The sequence below is a fragment of the Pituophis catenifer genome, unplaced genomic scaffold (assembly GCF_029215685.1).
Source record: "Pituophis catenifer annectens isolate HBS135680 unplaced genomic scaffold, rPitCat1.0.hap2 SCAF_15, whole genome shotgun sequence".
NCBI lineage: Eukaryota > Metazoa > Chordata > Lepidosauria > Squamata > Colubridae > Pituophis > Pituophis catenifer.
The window spans coordinates 16,657,543-16,681,028 of NW_027256895.1; the positions used below are offsets into that span (position 1 = coordinate 16,657,543).

The 23,486-nt window shown below is 41.6% G+C and overlaps 1 protein-coding gene across 1 annotated transcript in view; it reads right to left on the reverse strand.

Annotated features, from left to right (window-relative positions):
• Positions 1-258: 258 nt before the first annotated feature.
• Positions 259-23,486, reverse strand: part of LOC139324464 (vomeronasal type-2 receptor 26-like) — a 28,667-nt gene continuing 5,439 nt past the window's right edge. Inside the window, exons 4-8 of the mRNA XM_070954175.1 lie at positions 10,687-10,978; positions 9,268-10,149; positions 8,272-8,496; positions 2,463-2,589; positions 259-1,160 (exon numbers count right to left, since the gene is read on the reverse strand). Of these exons, the coding sequence (XP_070810276.1) occupies positions 259-1,160; positions 2,463-2,589; positions 8,272-8,496; positions 9,268-10,149; positions 10,687-10,978 (2,428 nt within the window). The remainder of the gene's footprint in view (positions 1,161-2,462; positions 2,590-8,271; positions 8,497-9,267; positions 10,150-10,686; positions 10,979-23,486) is intronic.

Sequence of the window (23,486 nt, forward strand, 5' to 3'; positions counted from 1 at the left end):
TCCTGTCATTCTTTAATAATGCAATAAATAAACAGAAGATATGGATATGGGAGAGGAATCAAAATGGCCTCTTTACACAAGAAGAAGGGCAAAATGGGAAGATGTGAAGAAATCTGTCTCACAGAATCACCAAGACTCAGCTATAACTGAATGGTTAACAACATCATCATCAAATGGCAAAGGTTACAGGTCTTCACTTTGAGGTCTTACTGATTTCTCATGGGTAAAATAATAGAAGGTAATACAGTTGTAGATCTCTCAGTTATTTCTCTGTTTTATATACTGCTTGCTATTCAGTTTTGGCCTCAGTATGATGATAAAGCATTTAGGGAAAAAGATGCACACAAGGAGCCCCCCACTGGATGTTATAATGGAGAAGATCTCCACAGCCACCATATGTTTGCCCCCTGTAGTCAGATAACTAGGAACAAAGGAGAGCCAAACACTGCAGAAAATCAACATGCTGAAGGTAATAAATTTGGCTTCGTTAAAAGAGTCTGGTAATTTCCTGGCAAAGAAAGCTACAGTAAAGCTGACAAGGGCTAAGAGGAACATGAAGCCCAAGACACAGTAGAACATGACAAAGGAGTTTTCATTACATTCCAGAACAATTTCTTCTGCCATTAAGTGCATGTTGAAATCAGGGAATGGAGGAAAAGTCAACAGCCAGACAGTACAAAGAACTACTTGAATGAAAGAGCAGAAACATACAATGGAAATGGCCAATCTTTTCCCCACCCATTTCCTCATTGTAGACTTTGGTTGGGTGGCCATGAAAGCTAAAATCACCACAATAGTTTTTGCTAACACGCAGGATACAGCTACTGTAAAAATGACACCAAAAGCACTTTGTCGAAGGAGACAAGTCGCTTTATGAGGTTTGCCAATGAATAGTAAAGCACAAAGGAATGAAAAGAGGAGAGAAATGAGAAGGATGTAGGTGAGGTTTCGGTTGTTGGCCTTGACGATGGGCGTATCCTGGTACTTAATGAAGATACCCAGAACCAACACTGTGATAAAAGAGCAAGAAAGAGAACAAATGGCCAAGATGGACCCCAAAGTTTCCTCATATGTCAGAAATGTTACAGTTTTTGGAAGACATGAATTCTGTTCCTTGTTTGGATACTGATCTTCTGGACATGGAAAACAGTCGTCCATATCTAGGAAAAAAATCAGGTAGAAGCATTGTCCTTGTACAGTGAACTGACATTAATTATTGATTATGTGCATTAAGCTGGTGTCTACTCTTAGGGGCCCATAAATAGATATTCTCCTTTGAACTCATTACCACTCTAAATGCAGCTTCACTTTGCTGATGTTCTGCAGTTCTCCTCTGTCCTTCTTCATCTACCCACATTAGAAAGAATTCCATAAATATTTCTTTCTAATTCCATTGTCCCATTTTTTACAATCAATCAGATTGTTTAATTCAACATAGAAATGCCAAATAGAGCTGTGGAAAGCATAGGATTTTATCTCCAAACGTGTCTTCTGGTTTGCAGAAGCACAAAATTATATCCTCTCTACATCATTCAAACACACATAGCGTTTTCATGGAATGACATGATAGCTTGAACTGTTGAAGATGGTCTTCTGAAGTGATTAATATGGATTTGATCTCAATCTCTGCACAGTCTGAATATCAACTATATCAGTATCCCACCACTGCTGTTATGTGAGCTGCCCAGAGAAAATAGGGATTTTTCCTCAGTGTGACAAAATGGAGTTAAGATCTGTATTCTTATCATATTATACAGTTACACTGCATCTATAAACTGTGAGAATGTTTTTTCTGCATAGAAATGAATATTTATGGTACCTAATACCAATACAAAAAGAGTAGTTTTACAAGAAGTAAAAGAGTTCTCAACTCCTCTATAGGAGAATTTCTTATACTACCAGGCTTGAAATTTTAGGCCTGGATAACCTTGAACTGTGCCGTCTACGTTATGACCTAAGCTTAGTACATAATATTATCTACCATAATGTCCTACCTGCTAATGACTACTTTAACTTCAACCGCAATAACACAAGGGCTATCAATAGATACAAACTAAATGCAATCCGCTCTAATCTCGATTGTTGAAAATACGAGTTCATCAATAGAGTAGTAAATGTCTGGAACACTCTACCTGATCCTGTTGTTAGTTTATCTAACCCCCATATCTTTTCCTTTAAACTGTCTACAGTAGACCTTACACATTTCTTAAGAGGTCCCTAAGGGGGTGTGCATAAGTGCACCAGCATGCCTACAATCCCTGTTGTAGTGTCCCCATTTACATGTAATCATTTCATGTGTTTATGGCTATGTTATTTATATCCATTTATTTGTGCCATTTTTTGATGTGTCCATGTCTATGTCTATACTGATACTGTTTCCTTGTACTTGTTGACAAATATTTAAATGAATAAATAAATAAATACATCTGTAAAATCTGCATCACTCATTGTTCATCACTCACCTATTCTATTTGAAATCTTCCCTTCTGGACAGTGAAGACAGTCATAACAACAAAATGGCTTCCCTTCTATTCTCTTCTTAGCATAACCCAAAGGGCAATAGTTATTACATAGAGAAAGTGGCTGGACCTGTTCATAAAGGATAGAAGAGAATGCTTTACATTTTTCAAGACTGTGTAATAATAGTTTTGCTCTACAAAGCTTCCACTTTGTAACAGGTTTGGTGGAAAGGCTTGTGAGTGATGTCAGTGAAAAAAAATAAAAGGGAGAAAATGCCATGGGATTTACAGAGCTTCTACAAATAGTCTTTGTTATGGCTCTGTGATTAGAATGTAGTCTTACAGGTTAACTCTATCCATACCCTGATGAATTCAAGTTTGACTCAGCCTTCCATCTTTCCATGTTCGGTAAAATGAGGGCCCAGATTGCTCGGAGTAGTATGCTGAAATTGTACAGAGAGTGCTGTAAAGTAATATGGAGCAGTCCTATTGGTAATATATAGTCATATATTTGACTATATTGACTATAGTTTACTTTGTCTTCTTTGTATTTTTTCAGCTTCCTATAGCCTTTTCTAGTATTCTGGTAAATTACTACTAAAAGAAATCAATGGTTTAGTTTCTATACCATCAACCTGTTGTAGAATGAAGGGACCAAACAACATTCCTGGGTCAGCCAGAGACAGTTTTATTGCGCAAGGTTCAGAGCCAGATTTGTACCTGCAGTTTTGAACAACCCAAGAGCTGTGATATCTCTGTTTTTATACATTTCTAAAACAAAGGATTCAGTGAGATCATACATTTTCCATATATGGTTAACATGAGATCATACATTCTCCATATATAGCTAACACACACCTGTCATATGATAATTGACACATTTCCTCATTAGTAAACCTTTAGTAAACCATTATTTTTAGTTTATAAGATTATCTTTAGCTAGACAACTTTTCTTAAGTGCTGTGGTTGTTAATGGGAAATTTACTGCTGTTCTTAGGTAAGTTTATTGGATTAAGTAACTCTTTGTAACATATATGTCTTTGTGTCATTCACAGTGAGGTCAGTCAGATGTTTTCCATATGGCTGTCCTTCCGTGACATCTAGGTCTCATCAGAAGATATATTACCACTTAATGGGGTTTAGTTGCTTTTAATGTAATCTCCAAGCAAGCACTTTTCTCTCTTATAATCATGTGAATAGAGAGGGTCTCTCAGAGTTCATGTTCTAAGCACGTCTTCCCCTTATAATAATGTGAATAGAGAGGGTCCTTTAGAGTTCATGTATCTGACTCTGTATGATTCCTTTCTTTTATCCACATTAAACCAAGAACTATTCAATGGCAATTCCTGCTGTGAGTTAAGATGATATATTTTGCATAATGATATGGATTACATATGTAGAAAATTAGTACCCACCCATCTCCTAGAAGAATGAAATATTTTAAGGAATACTTAAAAAGACAGGGTAAAATATTTCCCCTAAGAGAGAAATAGAAATCTTAAGGGAGACAGAAACTCAGCCCAAACTCTCTCCCCCCCAGCAGATATTTTATGCCCATTAAGAGAGATTGGGCCATTCTATCTACAAAACAAAAGACTTTCGGTTCCAGGATGATGGGATTAAGACATAACCCTCCAGGACAAAATAGGATTAACCCACTGGCAGCACCACATTGCAGAATCTCTTAAGGACTTTGTATCACCCAGAAAACTTCAATGAAACCTGAGACAACCTACAGAGCTATGGCCCCTACACAGAAAATAGAATGAATGTTCTTGTACAGGAACAGAAAGTTCAAGTTCAAAGCCCAAGAGTAGGTATAAATACCCGTCACTCTCAACTCCATGTGTTCAGCTGCACCAGAGAACCATTTTTTAAGGGATTTTAAGGGGCGGGAGGGTTGTGTGGGTTTGGGAGTTAATCTGCGGGGGGAGGGGTCTGGCCCAGCTGTCAATGGGGCCATGGAGGGTGCGGACCAGTGAGAGCAGTAACTTTAAAAGGACATTAGAATCTATTCTGTTGAGGGCTTTTCCATTAATGCGTTGAGTGAGAGGGGCAGATATGGCGGGAGCAGGGGGCCGTATCAGTCGAAGGAGCGAGTGGTCAGACCATGACAAGGGTTCGATGACTATATCCCCTGTATTGAGGCCACTCGACCCACTGACCAGAGACAAAATTCAAGTCCAAAGTGTGTCCACCTATGTGAGTAGGGTCATGAATTAACTGAGTAAGGTCCATGGCCGTCATGGAAGCCATGAACTCTCGCTATCGCTATCTTCGAGCGGTGGCGTGCCCTGGTCCCCATAGCCCTTCTCGCACCCCAGGCAGTTCAGTCTCTCAGGGCCCGAGCCTTCGGCTGCTGTTGTGCAATGCCAGGTCCATGGTAAATAAAGCCCCCCTCATTTGTGATCTTATTCAAGAGGGGGGAGCGGACCTGGCAGGTATTATGGAGACCTGGCTGGGCCAGGAGGGGGGAGTCCCCCTCATAGAGATGTGCCCATCAGGCTTCCGTGCATTCCATCAGCCGAGAGCCCAGGGCAGGGGCGGGGGCATGGCAGTTATTATAAAGGAAGGTCTTGATCCGAGGGAGACCACTGTTCCACAGATAGCCGGATGTGAGTCCCTTTTTGTGAAGTGGGGCCGTGGAGTACAGATGGGCTTGTTGATCGCGTACCTGGCTCCCTGCCACGTGACAACAGCCCTGCCCGAGCTGCTCAATGTTATTGCCGAGGTGGCGGTTGGTACCCCCAGATTTTTAGTCATGGGGGATTTCAACCTGCCATCTATCGGTGAAGCGTCTGAGGTGGCTCGAGAGTTCATGGCTTCCATGACGGCCATGGACCTTACTCAGTTAATTCATGACCCTACTCACATAGGTGGACACACTTTGGACTTGATTTTTGTCTCTGGTCAGTGGGTTGAGTGGCCTCAATACAGGGGATATAGTCATCGAACCCTTGTCATGGTCTGACCACTCGCTCCTTCGACTGGACTTTCTAACCGCTGCACCTCGCTGCAGGGAGGCGGGACCGACCAGGTGATTGCGCCCCAGGCGCCTGATGGATCTTAATAGGTTCCAGATGGAGCTTGGGCCATTTCCTGAGACTCTAGCTCATGACTTGGCTGAAGACCTGGTGGCCGCCTGGGATAGTGCGGCCACCGGGGCTTTGGACCGCGTCGTGCCTTTGTGGCCTCTGACCCAGCACCGAACTCACCTAGCTCCTTGGTTCTTCGAGGAGCTGAGGGAGATGAAGCACTGGAAAAGACTCCTGGAGAGTAGTTGGAGGACCAGCCGCTCCGAATCCAACCGAACACTGCTGAGGTCTCATATTAAGACCTACCTAGTGGTGATAAAAGCGGCGAAATCTAGCTATTTTGCTGCTCTTATCGCGTCATCAGATAATCGCCCAGCCACCCTGTTTAGGGTGACCCGCTCCCTCCTCCATCTGGAAGCATGGGATGATACCTTGCAGGGTCGAGCTGAGGACTTTGTGCAGTATCTGTATGACAAGATTGCTCAGATTCGGGAAGGCCTGGCCTCTGACTGGGTAAGTCCGGACGGGATGACTGAGGCAGGTCTTGAGAGTGTTATCTGGGAGGAGTTCGATCCTGTGGCTCCCGAGGACGTGGACAGGATCCTGGGACGGCTGAACATGACCACATGTTTATTGGACCCGTGCCCCTCCTGGTTGGTACTGGCTTCCCGGGAGGTTACACGAGGCTGGCTCCAGGGGATTGTTAACGCTTCTCTGAGTGAGGGGGTCCTGCCGGCTGCTTTGAAAGAAGCGGTGGTGAGGCCCCTCCTCAAGAAGCCCTCCCTGGATCCAGCTATTTTGGCTAACTATCGTCTGGTCTCCAACTTTCGCTTCGTTGCGAAGGTTGTTGAGAGTGTGGTGGCGTGGCAGCTTCCCCAGTACCTGGATGAAGCTGTCTATCTGGACCCGCTCCAGTCCGGTTTCCAGCCTGGGCACAGCACGGAAATGGCATTGGTCGCGTTGGTGGATGATCTCTGGAGGGCTCGGGATAGGGGCTGCTCCTCTATCCTGGTCCTGTTAGATCTCTCAGCGGCTTTTGATACCATTGACCATGGTATCATGTTGCACCGGTTGAAGGGGTTGGGGGTGGGGGGCACCGTTCTGCGGTGGTTCTCCTCCTACCTCTCTGACTGGTCGCAATCTGTGTTGACAGGGGAGCAGTGGTCGACCCCGAGGCACCTTGTTTGTTGGGTGCCACAAGGGTCGGTCCTCTCGCCCCTTCTGTTCAACATTAATGTGAAGCCGCTGGGCGAGATCATCCGCGACTTTGGGGTGGAGTTCCATCAGTACACTGACGACACTCAGCTGTACATCTCCACCCCAGGCCACCCCAACGATGCCCTTGAAGTGATGTTCAAGTACCTGGAGGCTGTGCAGGGCTGGATGGGGAGAAACAGGCACCGACTCAACCCTTCCAAGACCGAGTGGCTATGGATTCCGGCGTCCCGATATAGCCAGCTGGTGCCATCGCTGGCTATTGGGGGTGAATCACTGGCCCCCATGGAGAGGGCTGGCAACTTAGGCATCCTCCTGGATGCACAGCTGTCTTTAGAAGAGCATATGACAGCCATGGCCAGGGGGACTTTTTATCAGGTTCGCCTGATACGCCAGTTGCATCACTTTTTGGATCGGGACTCCCTACGCACAGTCACTCAAGCACTCATCACTTCCCGCCTGGACTACTGCAATGCTCTCTACATGGGGCTCCCCTTGGGGTGCACCTGGAGGCTGCAGTTGGTCCAGAATGCGGCCGCGTGGGGGATTATGGGAGCGACGGGGCGCTCACATATAACACCTCTCCTGCATGAGCTGCACTGGCTTCCTGTGGTCTTCCGGGTGCACTTCAAAGTGTTGGTAACCACCTTGAAAGCACTCCATGGCTTAGGGCTCAGGTATTTGCGAGACCGCCTTCTGCCGCCAATAGCCTCCCACCAACCGGTTCGCTCACACAGAGAGGGCCTCCTCAGGGTGCCGTCGGCCAGGCAGTGCTGGCTGGCGACCCACAGGGGGAGAGCCTTCTCTGTGGCAGCACCTGCCCTCTGGAATAACCTGCCCCCTGAGATACGCACGATATCTGACCTCCGGACTTTTTGTCGGGCCCTGAAGACACACTTGTTCCATCTAGATGGGCTGGCTTGATCCCATCCTCTCAGTTTTTTAATTGAATTTCGGCTTTAATTGGGTTATTTTAAATTCGGGCCAAAATTATTTAATTGTTTTTTAAAATGTTTTTAAATTTTATATGCTATGTTTTATCCTGGCTGTACACCGCCCTGAGACCCGCAGGAGAAGGGCGGTATAGAAATATAATATAATAAATAAATAAATAAATAAATATGCTTGGTGGTTCTGCTTCATCATTAAACAATCTTTCCAATCAGCTTCCATGTTTCCAATTTCTTTCTCCCACCGTGGAACTGAACCAGGTGGATATTTCTTCCAGCACATAATTAAGAGGTTCTTGTGGAATAAATTGGGTTATTTCTCCTAATTTTTGGGATTTATTTTGGTTACAATTAAATTGTTACCTTTTCAGCACTGTCTAAATGTGTAAAAGCTTTGTTGACATGGTTATTACATCACTTCTAAAGGCATTTTTTCTTCTTCTAACTTGCAGGCATACTATATGGCAATTAAACCTCCCTTTCTATAACATCAATCATTATAGATTTCCCCAGGCATATCTTTTAGTATTTCAGACATAGAAATCACAGGAATTGTCCCACAGCTCACATCTATTCAGTTAAAGCAGTAACTGAATTCCAGATTATCCAAACCTGGTTAAACCTGCTTGGCCAAATGATGGCTTCATCCATTTTTAACCTGTCCTCTTGGGAAGTCACAGATCCTATTCCACCAACTTTGACTTTCAAAAAGGATTTATTTGGGAATGTAACCCAATTGATGACATCAAACCCAGCCTTTAGTTCTCCGTTTTGGTTGAAAGATAATGTTTCTCCTGCAGTATTATTGAAAGAGAGCCTTCTTACTATTTGATTGAGCTGCAAAACAGAAACAAAGAATAAAGGGAGAGGACAAACAATTCATCAGGATCTGTTAAATGATGAAAGCCTACCTCCATTTCAGAAACATGGAAAAGAAAGTATATTACATGTAGGTTATATCTTAATGGAAGGGACTTGTCTCCATTTTGTGATAAATTCTCAATGGCATACTAGCATATTTAACTGGCCATCCAATGATATGGAGACAAATTTATACAATTGTTTGTCAGACAACACCTTGCCAACAAAAGTGTGTATAGTCAAGGCTATGGTTTTCCAGTTGCAATGCATGGCTGTGAAAGTTGGACCATAAGGAAGGCTGAGCATCAAAGAATTGAGGCCTTTGAACTATGGTGCTGGAGAAGACTCCTGTGAGTCCCTTGGACTGCAAGGCAATCAAACTGGTCAATACTAGAGGAGATCAACCCTGACTGCTCTTTATAAGGCCAGATCCTGAAGATGAAATTGAAATAGTTTGGCTACCTAATGAGAAGAAAGGACCTACTGGAGAAGAGTCTAATGCTGGGAAAGATTGAGGGCAAAAGAAGAAGGTGACAACAGAAAATGAGGTCGCTGGATGGAGTCGCTGAAGCAGTAGGTATGAGCTTAAATGGATTCCAGAGGACAGTAGAGGACAGGAAGGAATGTTGTCCATGGGGTCGCAATGGGTTGGACATCACTTTGCAACTAGCAACAACAATGTCAGACATAACATAACATTATGTTAACATAATGGAGAGTAGAAACCCCTATGACGTGAGACATTACCTTCCATTGATGAAGTTGGAGAAGTTCAATAACTCCTACTTTGCCTACTCTTGCTCTGTTTCTGAAGGTAGTTGAATAAGAAACATGTAATGCTTGTGCCAAAATGTAGACTGCATTGTAGATGCTATAGCTGTGGCCAGTCATGTCCATTTCAAAAACAGATACAAGGAGGGTCTCTATCTTCTCCTCCCCAGTGCATATCAATGGACTGTCCATTATGGAGTTACTCTTCTCACCAACCATGGAGCCTGAGAACACGCATCCAAATGCCTCCTTCCAAAAAACCCTAATAAAGTCATCTTCTTCATTAAAGTTTGGTTTTCTTCTCTGAAGAAATTCCTGAAACCCTAGGACCTTTCTTGAATGAACTGCAAAGGATAGAGCACCATGGAGAAAATCTAGGTCTTCCCATCTTTGAAAAGGAAGAGATGTGAAATCCATTTGGGCTGTCATAATTATGATTTTACTATTTCCTTGTATTGGTATCTCTTCAAATTTTAACATTGAGGGAAACATTCTCAAAATTATCATTATGTCAATTTCGCCTTGAATTAACACCGAATTGACAGTGCTTTTCATGATAGTGCGGTATATTTTCATCCCTCTTTCCACCATATTGACAATATCAGTCAAATAAGAAGCAAATGGGAATCTTTCAATGAAGTCAAAACAGATCCCATTTTGGGCAAACATGGGAACCACATTTTGTACAAACTTCTCCCCATTCTCATTATTCACAGTTACAACCCCAATCCATGTCCATTTAAAATTCTGCAGTAGCTGAAGAATTCCCTCATACTGAAGGTCCGTATTTGGAAACATTTGGTGATAGAAACCTGCCTGTTTGTCCTTATTTGTCACTGGAGCAGACCCATACATAAACTATAGAAAATGCAGAAGGATTCAGAAAGGAGACAATAGGTTTGATTTTTTAAAAAGTGCATTAATGTATATTTTTCATTATAGTACACAAAGCAAAAGTTTAGTTCCATTACATATTAACAGGTTTAGATTTGGCATTTATCATACATACATACATACATACATACATACATACATACATACATGCATACATATATATATAGCCTCAATTTTGCTTTGATTTCTTTGGGGCTTCCTTTCCTGTATAAACCTTCACGTTTAGTTCAATCTATTGTTTAAACTCTGGATAGAAATTTGTTTATTAAATTATTTTGTGAATTCAGTCAAGAATATTTGGTGCACCAGAAACTTTCTCGTCCAGTTAACATGGAACATCCAACTATTAACAAGAGTGTTTCTTAGATTTGAAAAGAAGTTTGAAAGAAAAATGTTCCTCTTGATTTCAGTCAGTGTTTACTGTATGCCAGTGATCAAGTCTTATTTAAATAAATTGAGAAATTTAACTGGATTGTATCCATACTCCACATACATGGTTACCTGAGGAAATTTGTAGATGTGTAGAATGATGGCCACATGAAGACATACGTCAGTGTCAGGTCCTCCAATCATTGCTACTGGATATTTCTGAATGTCACAGTTGTAATTAGGAATTAATCTGCCTTTAGAAGAAAGGAGTTCCATTGTAGCATGGTACATCCATTTTGGATTAAAATGGCTGTTATAGATTTGAAAGCCCAGGGTAACATTGGGTAAAATATGGGGATTAGTATTGATCTCCTTAACAGCAAATACTAAAGCCAGAATATGTTGGTAAATCTGGGTTATGACCCTGAAGAGAGAGGTACATTATTTGCTGTAACTCATTTCTTGCAGAATATGGTATCTATTTAGCCTCTCCTTTCAAATATACTATAATATAAGGAGTTGATCCAGTCTATATATGTAACAAGCAATAAGTTTCATTCATTGCCGTACCATCTATTCCATGCCATGTAGTATTTTGAGTCTACCTTATCTTTTAAATCAAATGTTAATTTATCCATTTCCGCACAATTGTAAAATTTTTGGATTATTAGTTGATCACTTGGCAATTAATGGTACGACTGGATAAATAAAAAAAAAGGAGAGTTAAAGTAAAATTCTGTAACAGAATAAAATTAACAATTAGGCACCCTCAACAAGATAAAGGATGTGATAAAGTGACAAAGTCACTTTCTACATTTTTTTTCTCTTTTTTGTTTTGTTTGATTTTCTTTTTCTACTTTTGTTGTGAGTAAGTAATGATGTTCGGATTAATATAAATGTATTCTGTATTTACTCGATATGGTATTTTATCTTTTTATGTTTAATAAAGTTTGTTTTTTAATAAAAAAAGGTTCATTCATTGCACTTATTTAAGCTAATAAAATAATCAAAGCACTTTATTTGAAATATATAGTGGCCATCAGATTTAGCTCTTTGGCCAAGTATCTCAATTTTTTTATTCTAGCACAGTATTATTGGCATGTCAGTGATGCCTTCACTATTGACCCAGGAAGCAACAGTGAACATCAACCTCTTGGGTATCTTTTTTTATGAGAGTTGCTGATGGGATCTATAATTAGTTATTTTTCCACCTTTTCTTTGATTCCATCTTTTCTCTGGAAATACTTACATGGCAAGACTAGGACAGTGCTACTTGTTAGATTAGGCTAGGATGCTCATCCAAAGAAGTTACTAAGGAAGGAACCTTGGGTCTCAACTCCCCCCATGGAGCTTTGTCATTGTGAAAGAAGCAGCACAATTTGTATAAATATAAATATTCAAAAATATAATTAAAAAAGTATATTGTACATTATCTCCAAAGAGAAGGCCCTGGGTTCCATAGACCAAACCTAATTTTGGTGAAATATAAGGGTGGGGAACAATGACAAAGACATAACTGGACAGAAAGAAACATCCATTCTCTAACATTCTTTGCTTGGCATTTGATGATCCAACATCAATGAAGCAGATAAAGTCACCAAATATGCAAAGTACATAAAATGTTTATGCATATGCAGGGATATTATAAATATACTGATATAACACATATAGCCAGCAATTATTTCATGCTCTACATATGACTCAAAACTACATGGTGAATTTGATGCAAACTATCAGCAGACATGTAACTATATCATTTACATAATACAATTCATACAATGCCCTTTCACGTAGTCACCTTCAGGTCTATTTGACATATATCTCTCTGACCATAACTGAATACTTACATGAATTTGATGCAAGACATCAGCATAACAGTTGTTGTGTTATACGAATAATACAATTCAAATAATGAATTTTCACTCACTCATTTCACTCATTCATCTTCAGGTTTATTTGACATATATCTCTCTGGCCATAACTCAATACTTACATACTTTCCTCAAAGAGGTTTCTAGAAGGAGGTGCCTTAAAGTCCATCATCGTATAAAACAGGAAGATCTGAGAAATGATGCTAGCAAAGTGGATGTCCCCTGACTGGTATTGCTTGTGGAGAAGAGGCAGAGGATCTGCAGTGCTGCATTTACTATGAGAAAGGTGACACATTCCTTGTGGACAAAGCATTGATAGGAATGTTATGGACATAATACATAGAAGAAAACAATTCATTCTTCAATGTGTGTCACCTTTCTCCAGCTCGTCTTGTCCTTCTAGATTTTTAACTTATGTCCAAAAGAAATAGTTGCTGCCTGTTTCTGTACTTGTTTTTATATTTTATTTCTGTGCTTATGGAGAAATTGGAAAGCTCAGACTTTGAGATAAAAATCACATGCAGTCAAGCAGTAGCTAACTGGAATTGCAGATGGGGATGTTCCAGGGGCAGGTATTAACAGATTTTGATCTATTTGAGATTTCTCCCTGTCTTCTGATTATAGGTTTTGTCATGTCTTCATGTTTATACTTGTTATTACTATTGAGATAACCACCAACTCCCAGGCCCTAAGGGACTTTGAACAAGAAGGAACAGTTAGTTTGTCATGTCTCCGCCCCCCCCCCCAAAAAAACTCTACTTGACACCAAGCAATAATGGGATTTGAGAGCAAGCCTCAAAGCAGCAAGGATGAACAAGATAATTAAATGCAGGCATGAAAGTCCCAGTTATTTGCAATATTGTATTGCAGTGAAGGGGGAGTACCTATGAAGTCCATAGAAAATAAATGCTACACATAGATGGATGGATGGATGGATGGATGGATGGATGGATGGATGGATGAATGAATGAAAAATCTTGGCAAAGTGATATCATTTGTACTACCTCCATAATTGATCTCATGTTATTGTTCCTTGAAATTGGGTTTACATTTTGGACTTATTGATTTTGCAAAGTTCATATACAATGATCAACTCCTGATTTCATACAGTGACAATACACTGATTTCAGGAGCCACTTCCCCTCCACAAAACAAGAAAACAACAAAAAGAAAAAACACCACACCTCTCAGTTGTTTTGCTCATCCCTAGGACAAACCTCATTGAAGCCAAGCTGGTCACATCTGCCCCCACCCTCACTGGAGACTATCCAGTGTGATTTCCAGCCTTCTTAGTAGAAATCAGGCACATTCTAAAAATGCAAAAGAACACTCTTTTGCATTTTTCTTCATTTCAGTAGTTATTCATTTTTCAACAATACCTCCTTAATAATGACAATTTTAATTCTTCCCATTTTAACATCAACTTCTTAATATGTTTATTCTTTCAATAAAAAATCATATATATTTGTATGCATGTTAGATATGTGTGTGTATGAAAGAGAAAATGTGGAATTACTGTCAGAAAATGGAGTTATAAAGGTTATAATAGAGAGGACATCAGAACAACATATGGGCTGGAATCTCTGGTTGTTTCAAATCACCAAGACAGGTTTGCTCTGCAACAGCTGTATTATATTTCCTTTCCAACATTGCAGATGGCATGGCATTAAAGCAGGTCAAAGAGAGAGGTCTGCATGGTGTTCCATAGGTGGAGAATTTCGGGAAGAGTTTGCAATGAAGATGGTATAGGAGATTCTTGTAGGGAGTTGTTTTCTCCTGTCATTTGAAATACAGCACTGTCATGTTTTGGCATTTTTTGATCAGCAGAAGGCCAAAGGAATCTTCATTCTGTATTCCATTCATTCCTCATAGTTTAATTTTTAAATAATCAGTAATATTCTGGCAATATATAACTTTCAGACATTAGGTAAAGGTAAAAGTTCCCTTCGCACATATAGGGGGCAGTGCTCATTTCCATTTCAAAGCCGAAGAGCCAGTGCTGTGAGCGCTGTCTGAAGATGTCTCCATGGTCATGTGGCTGGCATGACTAAACACCAAAGGCACACAGAATGTGTGGTCCCTATTTTTCTACTTGCATTTTTTAAATCCTTTCAAACTGCTAGATTGGCAGAAGCTGGGACAAGTAACAGGAGCTCAACCCATTATGCAGCACTAGGGATTCGAACTGCTGAACTGCCGACCTTTCAATTGACAAGTTCAGTATCCTTTCCACTGAGCCACTTCATCCCATATGAATATATAACAATGTAAATTGTAAATTGTTGATATTAAGTCCTCTGTCCTTTTATCTCTTTGCTACTCTTCAGTTTTCCCTCTTGTTTCCCCCTAGTTTTTGTCCTAACTTGGCCATCACCTGTTTCTGATGATTGTTTCTGATGATGTTTAATAAAGGTATGCTGTATTATTTGTTAGTTCAAATGATTGGCAAGCTCAGTGTCTTAGCCACTGAGCCACCGTGTTCCTCTTTTGAGACATTAGACAAGGGCTAATTCCAACTCTTTCAAGAAACAAGTTGTTTCACAGACAAAGAAAACTATATAACATGCTGATAAAAGTGTTGTTAAGAATTTTAAAACATTCTTGGTTGGGCCAAGGGGGGGGTCCCCCTCGTAGAGATGTGCCCACCAGGTTTCCGCGCATTCCATCAGCCAAGGGCCCAGGGCAGGGGTGGGGGGGGTGGCGGTCGTTATAAAGGAAGGTCTTGATCCGAGGGAGGCCACTGTACCTCAGATAGCCGGATGTGAGTCTCTCCTGGTGAAGTGGGGCCATGGGATGCAGGTGGGCATGCTGATCGCGTACCTGGCTCCCTGCCACGTGACAGCGGCCCTTCCTGAGCTTCTCAACGTTATTGCCGGGGTGGCGGTTGATACCCCCAGACTTTTGGTCATGGGGGATTTCAACCTGCCATCTACCGGTGGGGCGTCTGGGATGGCTCGGGAGTTTATGGCTTCCATGACAGCCATGGACCTGACACAATTAATTCATGGCCCCACTCACGTGGGAGGACACACTCTGGACTTGGTTTTTATCTCTGGTCAGTGGCGGAGTGGTCTGGATATAGGGGATATAGTTATTGAACCCCTGTCATGGTCGGACCATTCTCTCCTGAGACTGGACCTTTTGACCGCTGCACCCCACTGCAGGGAGGCGGAACCGACCAGGTGGTTCCGCCCCAGGCGCCTGATGGATCCTGATAGGTTCCAGAGGGAGCTTGGGCCAGTTCCTGAAACTCTGGCTCACGACTCGGCTGAAGATCTGGTGGCTGCCTGGGATAGGACAGCTGCCGGTGCTCTGGACCGAGTCGTGCCTTTGCGGCCTCTGACCCGACGCCGAACCTGCCCGGCCCCTTGGTTCTCCGAGGAGCTGAGGGAGATGAAGCGCTGGAAAAGACGCCTAGAGAGTGGTTGGAGGGCTAGTTGCTCCGAATCCGACCGAACACTAGTTAGGTCTCATATTAAGACCTATCTAGTGGCGATAAAAGCGGCAAAGCGTAACCACTTTTCCGCTCTTATTGCATCGGCAGATAACCGCCCAGCCGCCTTGTTTAGGGTGACCCGCTCCCTCCTATATCAGGGAGCGCGGGAAGACCCCTTGCAAGGGCAGGCTGAGGATTTTGCACAGTATCTGCACGATAAAATCGCTCAGATTCGGGAAGGCTTGGACTCTGACTGGGTAGATCCCGGCGGGGTGACTGAGGCTGGTCTTGAGAATGTTACCTGGGATGAGTTCGACCCTGTGACTCCTGAGGACGTGGACAGGATCCTGGGGAGGTTAAACACAACCACATGTTTATTGGACCCGTGCCCCTCCTGGCTGGTACTGGCCACCCGGGAGGTAACACGTGGCTGGCTCCAGAGGATTATAAATGCTTCTCTGAGAGAGGGTTTCTTGCCTCCCGCCTTGAAAGAGGCGGTGGTGAGGCCCCTCCTCAAGAAGCCTTCTCTGGACCCGGCCGTTTTGGCAAACTATCGTCCGGTCTCCAACCTTCGCTTTGTTGCGAAGGTTGTGGAGAGTGTGGTTGTGCGACAGCTCCCACAGTTCCTGGATGAAACCGTCTATCTAGATCCGTGCCAGTCCGGCTTCAGGCCTGGGTACAGCACGGAGACGGCATTGGTCGCATTGGTGGATGATCTCTGGAGGGCTCGGGACAGGGGTTGTTCCTCTGTTCTGGTCCTGTTAGACCTCTCAGCGGCTTTTGATACCATCGACCATGGTATCATGCTGCGCCGGCTGGAGGGACTGGGGGTGGGAGGCACCGTGTTGCGGTGGTTCTCCTCCTATCTCTCTGACCGGTCGCAGTCTGTGTTGGCAGGGGGGCAGAGGTCGACCTCGAGGCGCCTTGCTTGCGGGGTGCCGCAAGGGTCGGTCCTCTCGCCGCTCCTGTTCAACATTTATGTGAAGCCACTGGGTGAGATCATCCGTGGTTTTGGGGTGCGATGCCATCTGTACGCTGATGACACTCAGCTGTACATTTCCACCCCAGACCACCCCAATGATGCCCTCGAAGTGATGTCCCAGTGTCTGGAGGCCGTGCGGGTCTGGATGGGGAGGAACAGGCTTCGGCTTAACCCTTCCAAGACCGAGTGGCTGTGGATGCCGGCGTCCCAGTATAGCCAGCTGGTGCCATCTCTGGCTATTGGGGGCGAGTCACTGACCCCCACAGAGGGGGCTCGCAACTTGGGCGTCCTCCTGGACACACGGCTGTCTTTAGAAGAGCATATGATGGCCGTGGCCAGGGGGGCTTTTTATCAGGTTCGCCTGATACGCCAGTTGCGCCCCTTTCTGGATCGGGACTCCTTGTGCACAGTCACTCATGCCTTGGTTACGTCACGCCTGGACTACTGTAACGCTCTCTACATGGGGCTCCCCCTGAGGAGCACCCGGAGGCTCCAGCTGGTGCAGAATGCGGCCGCGCGGGTGATTATGGGAGCGACGTGGCGCTCCCATGTAACACCTCTCCTGCGCGAGCTGCATTGGCTCCCGGTGGTCTTCCGGGTGCGCTTTAAGGTGTTGGTTCTCATCTTTAAAGCGCTCCATGGCTTAGGGCCAGGGTATTTGCGAGACCGCCTGCTGCTACCGATAACCTCCCACCGGCCAATACGCTCTCACAGAGAGGGCCTCCTCGGGGTGCCGTCGGTCAGGCAATGTCGGCTGGCGGCCCCCAGGGGACGAGCCTTCTCTGTGGGGGCACCCGCCCTGTGGAATGAGCTGCCTCCTGGAATACGATTGATCCCGGACCTCCGGACCTTCCGTAAAGCCCTGAAGACATTTTTATTTCATCAAGCCGGCCTAGTCTAAATGGTTTTTTAATTGGGATTTTAAATTTTATGGATTTGGGGTTTTAAATTTGGGTAGCCAATGATTTAATTCTTTTAATTATCTTAACTTTTGCATTTGTATGTTTTTTAATTTTGGCTGTTCACCGCCCTGAGTCCCTTCTGGGAGAAGGGCGGTATACAAATTAAATAAATAAATAAATAAATAAATAAATAAAAGAAGAAAGTTAAAGCTAAGGAAAATATAGGCTTTAAGACAGTACATTTACCCCCAAAATAGTAAGTAGGCTCAGTTAAGATGATTATTGTTCCTCAGGTAAAAATGGGAAAGGGTTGTATATCTTCACTTTGGGGGCTTACTGCTTTTGTATTGCTATATTAAAAACAGGAAATAGAGTTGTTTAATTATTTTTTTGTCTTAGATGTTGCTTGCTATTCAATTCAGGCCTCAGTATGATGATATAGCATTTAGGGAAAAAGATGCACACAAGGAGCCCCCCACTGGATGTTATAATGGAGAAGATCTCCACAGCCACCATATGTTTGCCCCCTGTAGTCAGATAACTAGGAACAAAGGAGAGCCAAACACTGCAGAAAATCAACATGCTGAAGGTGATAAATTTGGCTTCGTTAAAAGAGTCTGGTAATTTCCTGGCAAAGAAAGCTACAGTAAAGCTGACAAGGGCTAAAAGGAACATGAAGCCCAAGACACAGTAGAACATGACAAAGGAGTTTTCGTTACATTCCAGAATAATTTCTTCTGCCATTAAGTGCATGTTGAAATCAGGGAATGGAGGAAAAGTCAACAGCCAGACAGTACAAAGAACTACTTGAATGAAAGAGCAGAAACTTACAATAGAAATGGCCAATCTTTTCCCCACCCATTTCCTCATTGGTTGGGTGGCCATGAAACCACCACAATAGTTTTTGCTAACACACAGGATACAGCTACAGTAAAATTGATACCAAAAGCACTTTGTCGAAGGAGACAGGTCACTTTATGAGGTTTGCCAATAAATAGTAAAGCACAAAGAAACGAAAACAGGAGAGAAATGAGAAGGATGTAGGTGAGGTTTCTGTTGTTGGCCTTGATGATGGACGTATCCTGGTACTTAATAAAGATACCCAGAACCAACACTATGATAAAAGAGGAAGAAAGAGAACAAATGGCCAAGATGGATCCCAAAGTTTCCTCATATGTCAGGAATGTTACAGTTTTTGAAAGGCATGAATTCTGTTCCTTGTTTGGATACTGATATTCTGGACATGGAAAACAGTCCATATCTAGGAAAAAAATCAGGTTAGGAACATAATTGTTTTAAAATTAAACTGAAAGAATATGAATGCACTGCTCTGAGGATAGCCTGAAGTTTTGTGATCTCAGTCTGAGCTCTTCAGCCCTGTATCTGCTGGCACAATAAGTATATGAGCTTTTCTTTTAAGTTATAGTTTGTTTGGAGTAAAACTGGAAAACTGATACTAACTATAAGACCAGTATTAGAAAATATTATTGAAATATTTACACGTATTTGTTTTTAAGTCAGCTTTTAAAAATCGATGAAGCTTCTTGATTTTTTTTTTTTCAAATTGTTTACTATGGCTATTTTATTAAATCTCAGAAGGATTGACCAGTAAAAGGTCTCCAGGATCTGCCAAGGCAAGACTGGAACTTAGGTTTTCCACTCCAACTTCCATAACTTAACCACTATATCCAATTGTTTATTATGACTGAGATGTAAGAGTTAGAACTCCTTTATTTGTATCATTAAGTATGAAATAGACAAAATGTGCAGTGCAAGTATGGTACAAAAGTTTACAGCAGATTGAAAACCCAACTGTTTTCTTTGAGGACTCCGCCTACATTGTAGGAAGTAATCCTTCCAATGGCATTGCAAATACAAAGGGAAGTAAATATTTCCTTCTAAATCCTTTGTGCCATTTTTTATGATCAATCAGATTGTTTAATTCTACATAGAAATGCCAAATAAAGCTGTGGAGAGCATAGGATTTTATCTCCAAAAGTGCCTTCTGGTTTGCAGGAGCACAAAATTATATCCTCTCTACATCAGCTAAACAAACATAGCCTTTCTATGGAATGACATGATAGCTTGAACTGTTGAAGATGGTCTTCTGAAGTAGTTAATATGGATTTGATCTCAATCTCTGCACAGCCTGAATGTCAACCATCTCAGTATCCCACAATATGTCAGCTGCCCAGAGAAAATAGGGATTTTTCCACTGTGTGACAAAATGGTGTTAATATTTGTATTCATATCATATTATACACTTACACTGCATCTATAAACATCTCTGCATCAAGAGAGAGGTCAGAGAAGAGCAACAAAGATGATTAGGGGACTGGAGACTAAAACGTATGAAGAATGGTTGCAGGAACTGGGTATGTCTAGTTTAATGAAAAGAATGACTAGGGGAGACATGATAGTAGTGTTGCAATACCTCAGGGGTTGCTGAGGGAGACAAACTATTCTCCAAACCACCTGAGGGTAGAACAAGAAGCAATGGGTGGAAACTAATCAAGGAGAGAAACAACTTAGAAATAAGGAGAAATTTCTTGACAGTTAGAATAATTAATCAGTGGAACAACTTGCCTGCAAAAGTTGTGAATGCTCCAACACTGGAAATTTTTAAGAAGAGTTTAGATAACCATTTTTCTGAAGTGGTGTAGGGTTTCCTGCCTGGGCAGGGGATTGGACTAGAAGACCTCCAAAGTCCCTTCCAACTGTGTTATTCTATTCTATTCTATTCTATTCTATTCTATTCTATTCTATTCTATTCTATTCTATTCTATTCTCTGTGAGAATGTTTTGTCTGCATAGTAATGAATATTTACAGTACCTAATATCAATACATCTGTAAAATCTGCATCACTCATTGTTCCTCACTCACCTACTACATTTGAAATCTTCCCTTCTGGACAGTGAAGACAGTCGTAACAACAAAATGGCTTCCCTTCTATTTTCTTCTTAGCATAACCCAAAGGACAATAGTTATTACACAGAGAAAGTGGGCAGACCTGTTCATAAAGGATAGAAGAGAATGCTTTGCATATTGCAAGACTGTGTAACAATAGTTTTTGTCTACAAAGCTCCCACTTTGTATCAGGTGTGGTGGAAAGCTTTGTGTGTGATGTCAGTGAAAAAAAAAAACAAAGGGAAGAAAATGCCATGGGATTTACAGAGCTTCCACCAATAGTCTTTGTTGTGGCTCTGTGATTAGAATGTAATCTTGCAGACTAACTCTAGTCTATGTGCTATTGCTAATATAGTTTACTCTCTTCTCTGTATTTTGTCAGCTTCCTACAGCCTTTTTTAGTATTCTGCTAAATTACTACTAAAAGAAATCACATGTTTTAGTTTCTATACCATCAACCAAGAACTATTCAATGGCAATTCCTGCTGTGATTTAAGATGATATATTTTGCATAATGATATGGATTACATATGTAGAAAATTGGTACCCACCCATCTCCTAGAAGAATGAAATATTTTAAGGAATATTTAAAAAGTCAGGGTAAAATATTTCCCCTAAGAGAGAAATAGACAGAAACTCAACCCAAACTCTCTCCCCCCAGCAGATATTTTGTGCCCATTAAGAGAGATTGGGCCATTCTATCTACAAAACAAAAGACTTTCAGCTCCAGGATGATGGGATTAAGACATGACCCTCCAGGACATAATAGGATTAACCGACTAGCAGCACCACATTGCAGAATCTCTTAAGGACTTTGTATCACCCAGAAAACTTCAACGAAACCTGAGACAACCTACAGAGCTATGTCCCCTACAACAGAAAATAGAATGAATGTTCTTGCACAGGAACAGGAAGTTCAAGTTCAAAGCCCAAGAGAAGGTATAAATACCCCTCACTCTCAACTCCATGTGTTCAGCTGCACCAGAGAACCATGTGCTTGGTGGTTCTGCTTCATCATTAAACCATCTTTCCAATCAGCTTCCATGTTTCCAGTGTCTTTCTCCCAGCTTGGAACTGAACCAGGTGGATATTTCTTCCAACACATAATTAAGAGGTTCTTATGGAATAAATTGGGATATTTCTCCTAATTTGGGGGATTTATTTTGGTTACAATTAAATCGTTACCTTTTCAGCACTGTCTAAATGTGTAAACACTTTGTTGACATGGTTATAAAACTCCTGATAAGTTTTCCCAGGCATATCTTTTAGTATTTCAGACATAGGAATCACAGGAATTATCCCACAGCTCACATCTCTTCAGTTAAAGCAGTAGTAACCTCATTCTGGATTATCCAAACCTGTTTAAATCTGCTTGGCCAAATGATCAATTTTTTTTTTATTGAAAAAGTTTTCAAATACAAATTTTTCCCCCTTTTTTCTTCCCCCCCTCCTCCCTAACCCCCCCACCACCCATCCCCCCCTGTGACTTCTTCACAACAAAAACCTGATTCATAACAGATTACATAATATTTTACCATCTCCTTATTCCCTCCTCTATATACTGACCCTTACTTACTAAAAATATTATTGATATTGTTACTTTCCCCTTTTACCATACATTTCAAAAAAAAGCAGTCTACTATAACATTGTATGATAACTTCTAATTTAGCATAATATTATTATAACTAGCAATAATCTGCCCTTTTTCTCTTCCCCCAAACTTATATCTATATATTATTACAACATTTCAAAACAACCTTCCACTTTAAGACTATATAATAAGTCCTACTTTAACATTTATTCTTTGTGTATATTAATATAACATTTCAAAGCAGCCTTCCCCATAAATCCTAATTTAACATTTATTCAATTCTATCCATTTCCTCCACTCCCCTAAATATATCACTTAAACATCCCTTTTCTTAAACTAATCAATCAGTAAACTAACATGTTTCCACCCACTTTCCTACAAAATTGCCATACACAACAATTCTTAATATCTTTAATCCACTACCCACTCTGCTATATATATATATAAAAAAAAAAGACAATGACTTTAAGTTTATAATCCATATAATATCTTCTTTGATGTCTTTCCACTGGATTGTTGAGTCCCTCATCCATAATTGGGTAACATAGCATCCTGGTGCAACAGTTTGTTCAAAATCTTCAGTCATCATCTGCCCCCATCAGTAATGAATATCCTCATATATATATAAAAGTAAAAACAACCACCCGAGTGACATTATAATTATATTCCATATAGTTGTAATTGTGGCTTTCATCAGGATTATAAATTCCCATCATCCTAATGGGTAACAACCAGATCTTCTGCATGCCCCAACGTAGCTCTCTTGCCTTGTAGCTCAGGATAGTTATAATATATTTATCAATACAAGAAAGAAATCCAAAGTAGATAATTCAAATCAACAGTTTAAGGCTCTTTTCACATCCCAAAATTACGGCATTGCAGAGGTCTGTCACTGTCCTCAGAATGATATTAACCAATACTTCGCCTCCACTATCTTTTTACATATTCATTCATTTTTTTTTTAAATCACTGGCTTCACTGTTGCTTAATTTAGAAATTTCTGTTTTTGTGAGACCTATTTCTTTTTTTCTTTTCTTTTTGTGGGTTTAATTTCCGTCCTGTTTTCCTTTCTACAAGTTGTATATCAACTGATCGGTTTTCATTCTGCTTTATAAGTTGATCTTGTTGGTTTTGTTTTTGTATCTCATATTTCTTTTTTGCCAATTGTATGTCAGCTAATTGATTTCCATATTTGTCTTTGACTTGGTGAATCATCACGTTGAAGTCAGATGCCGCTTCTC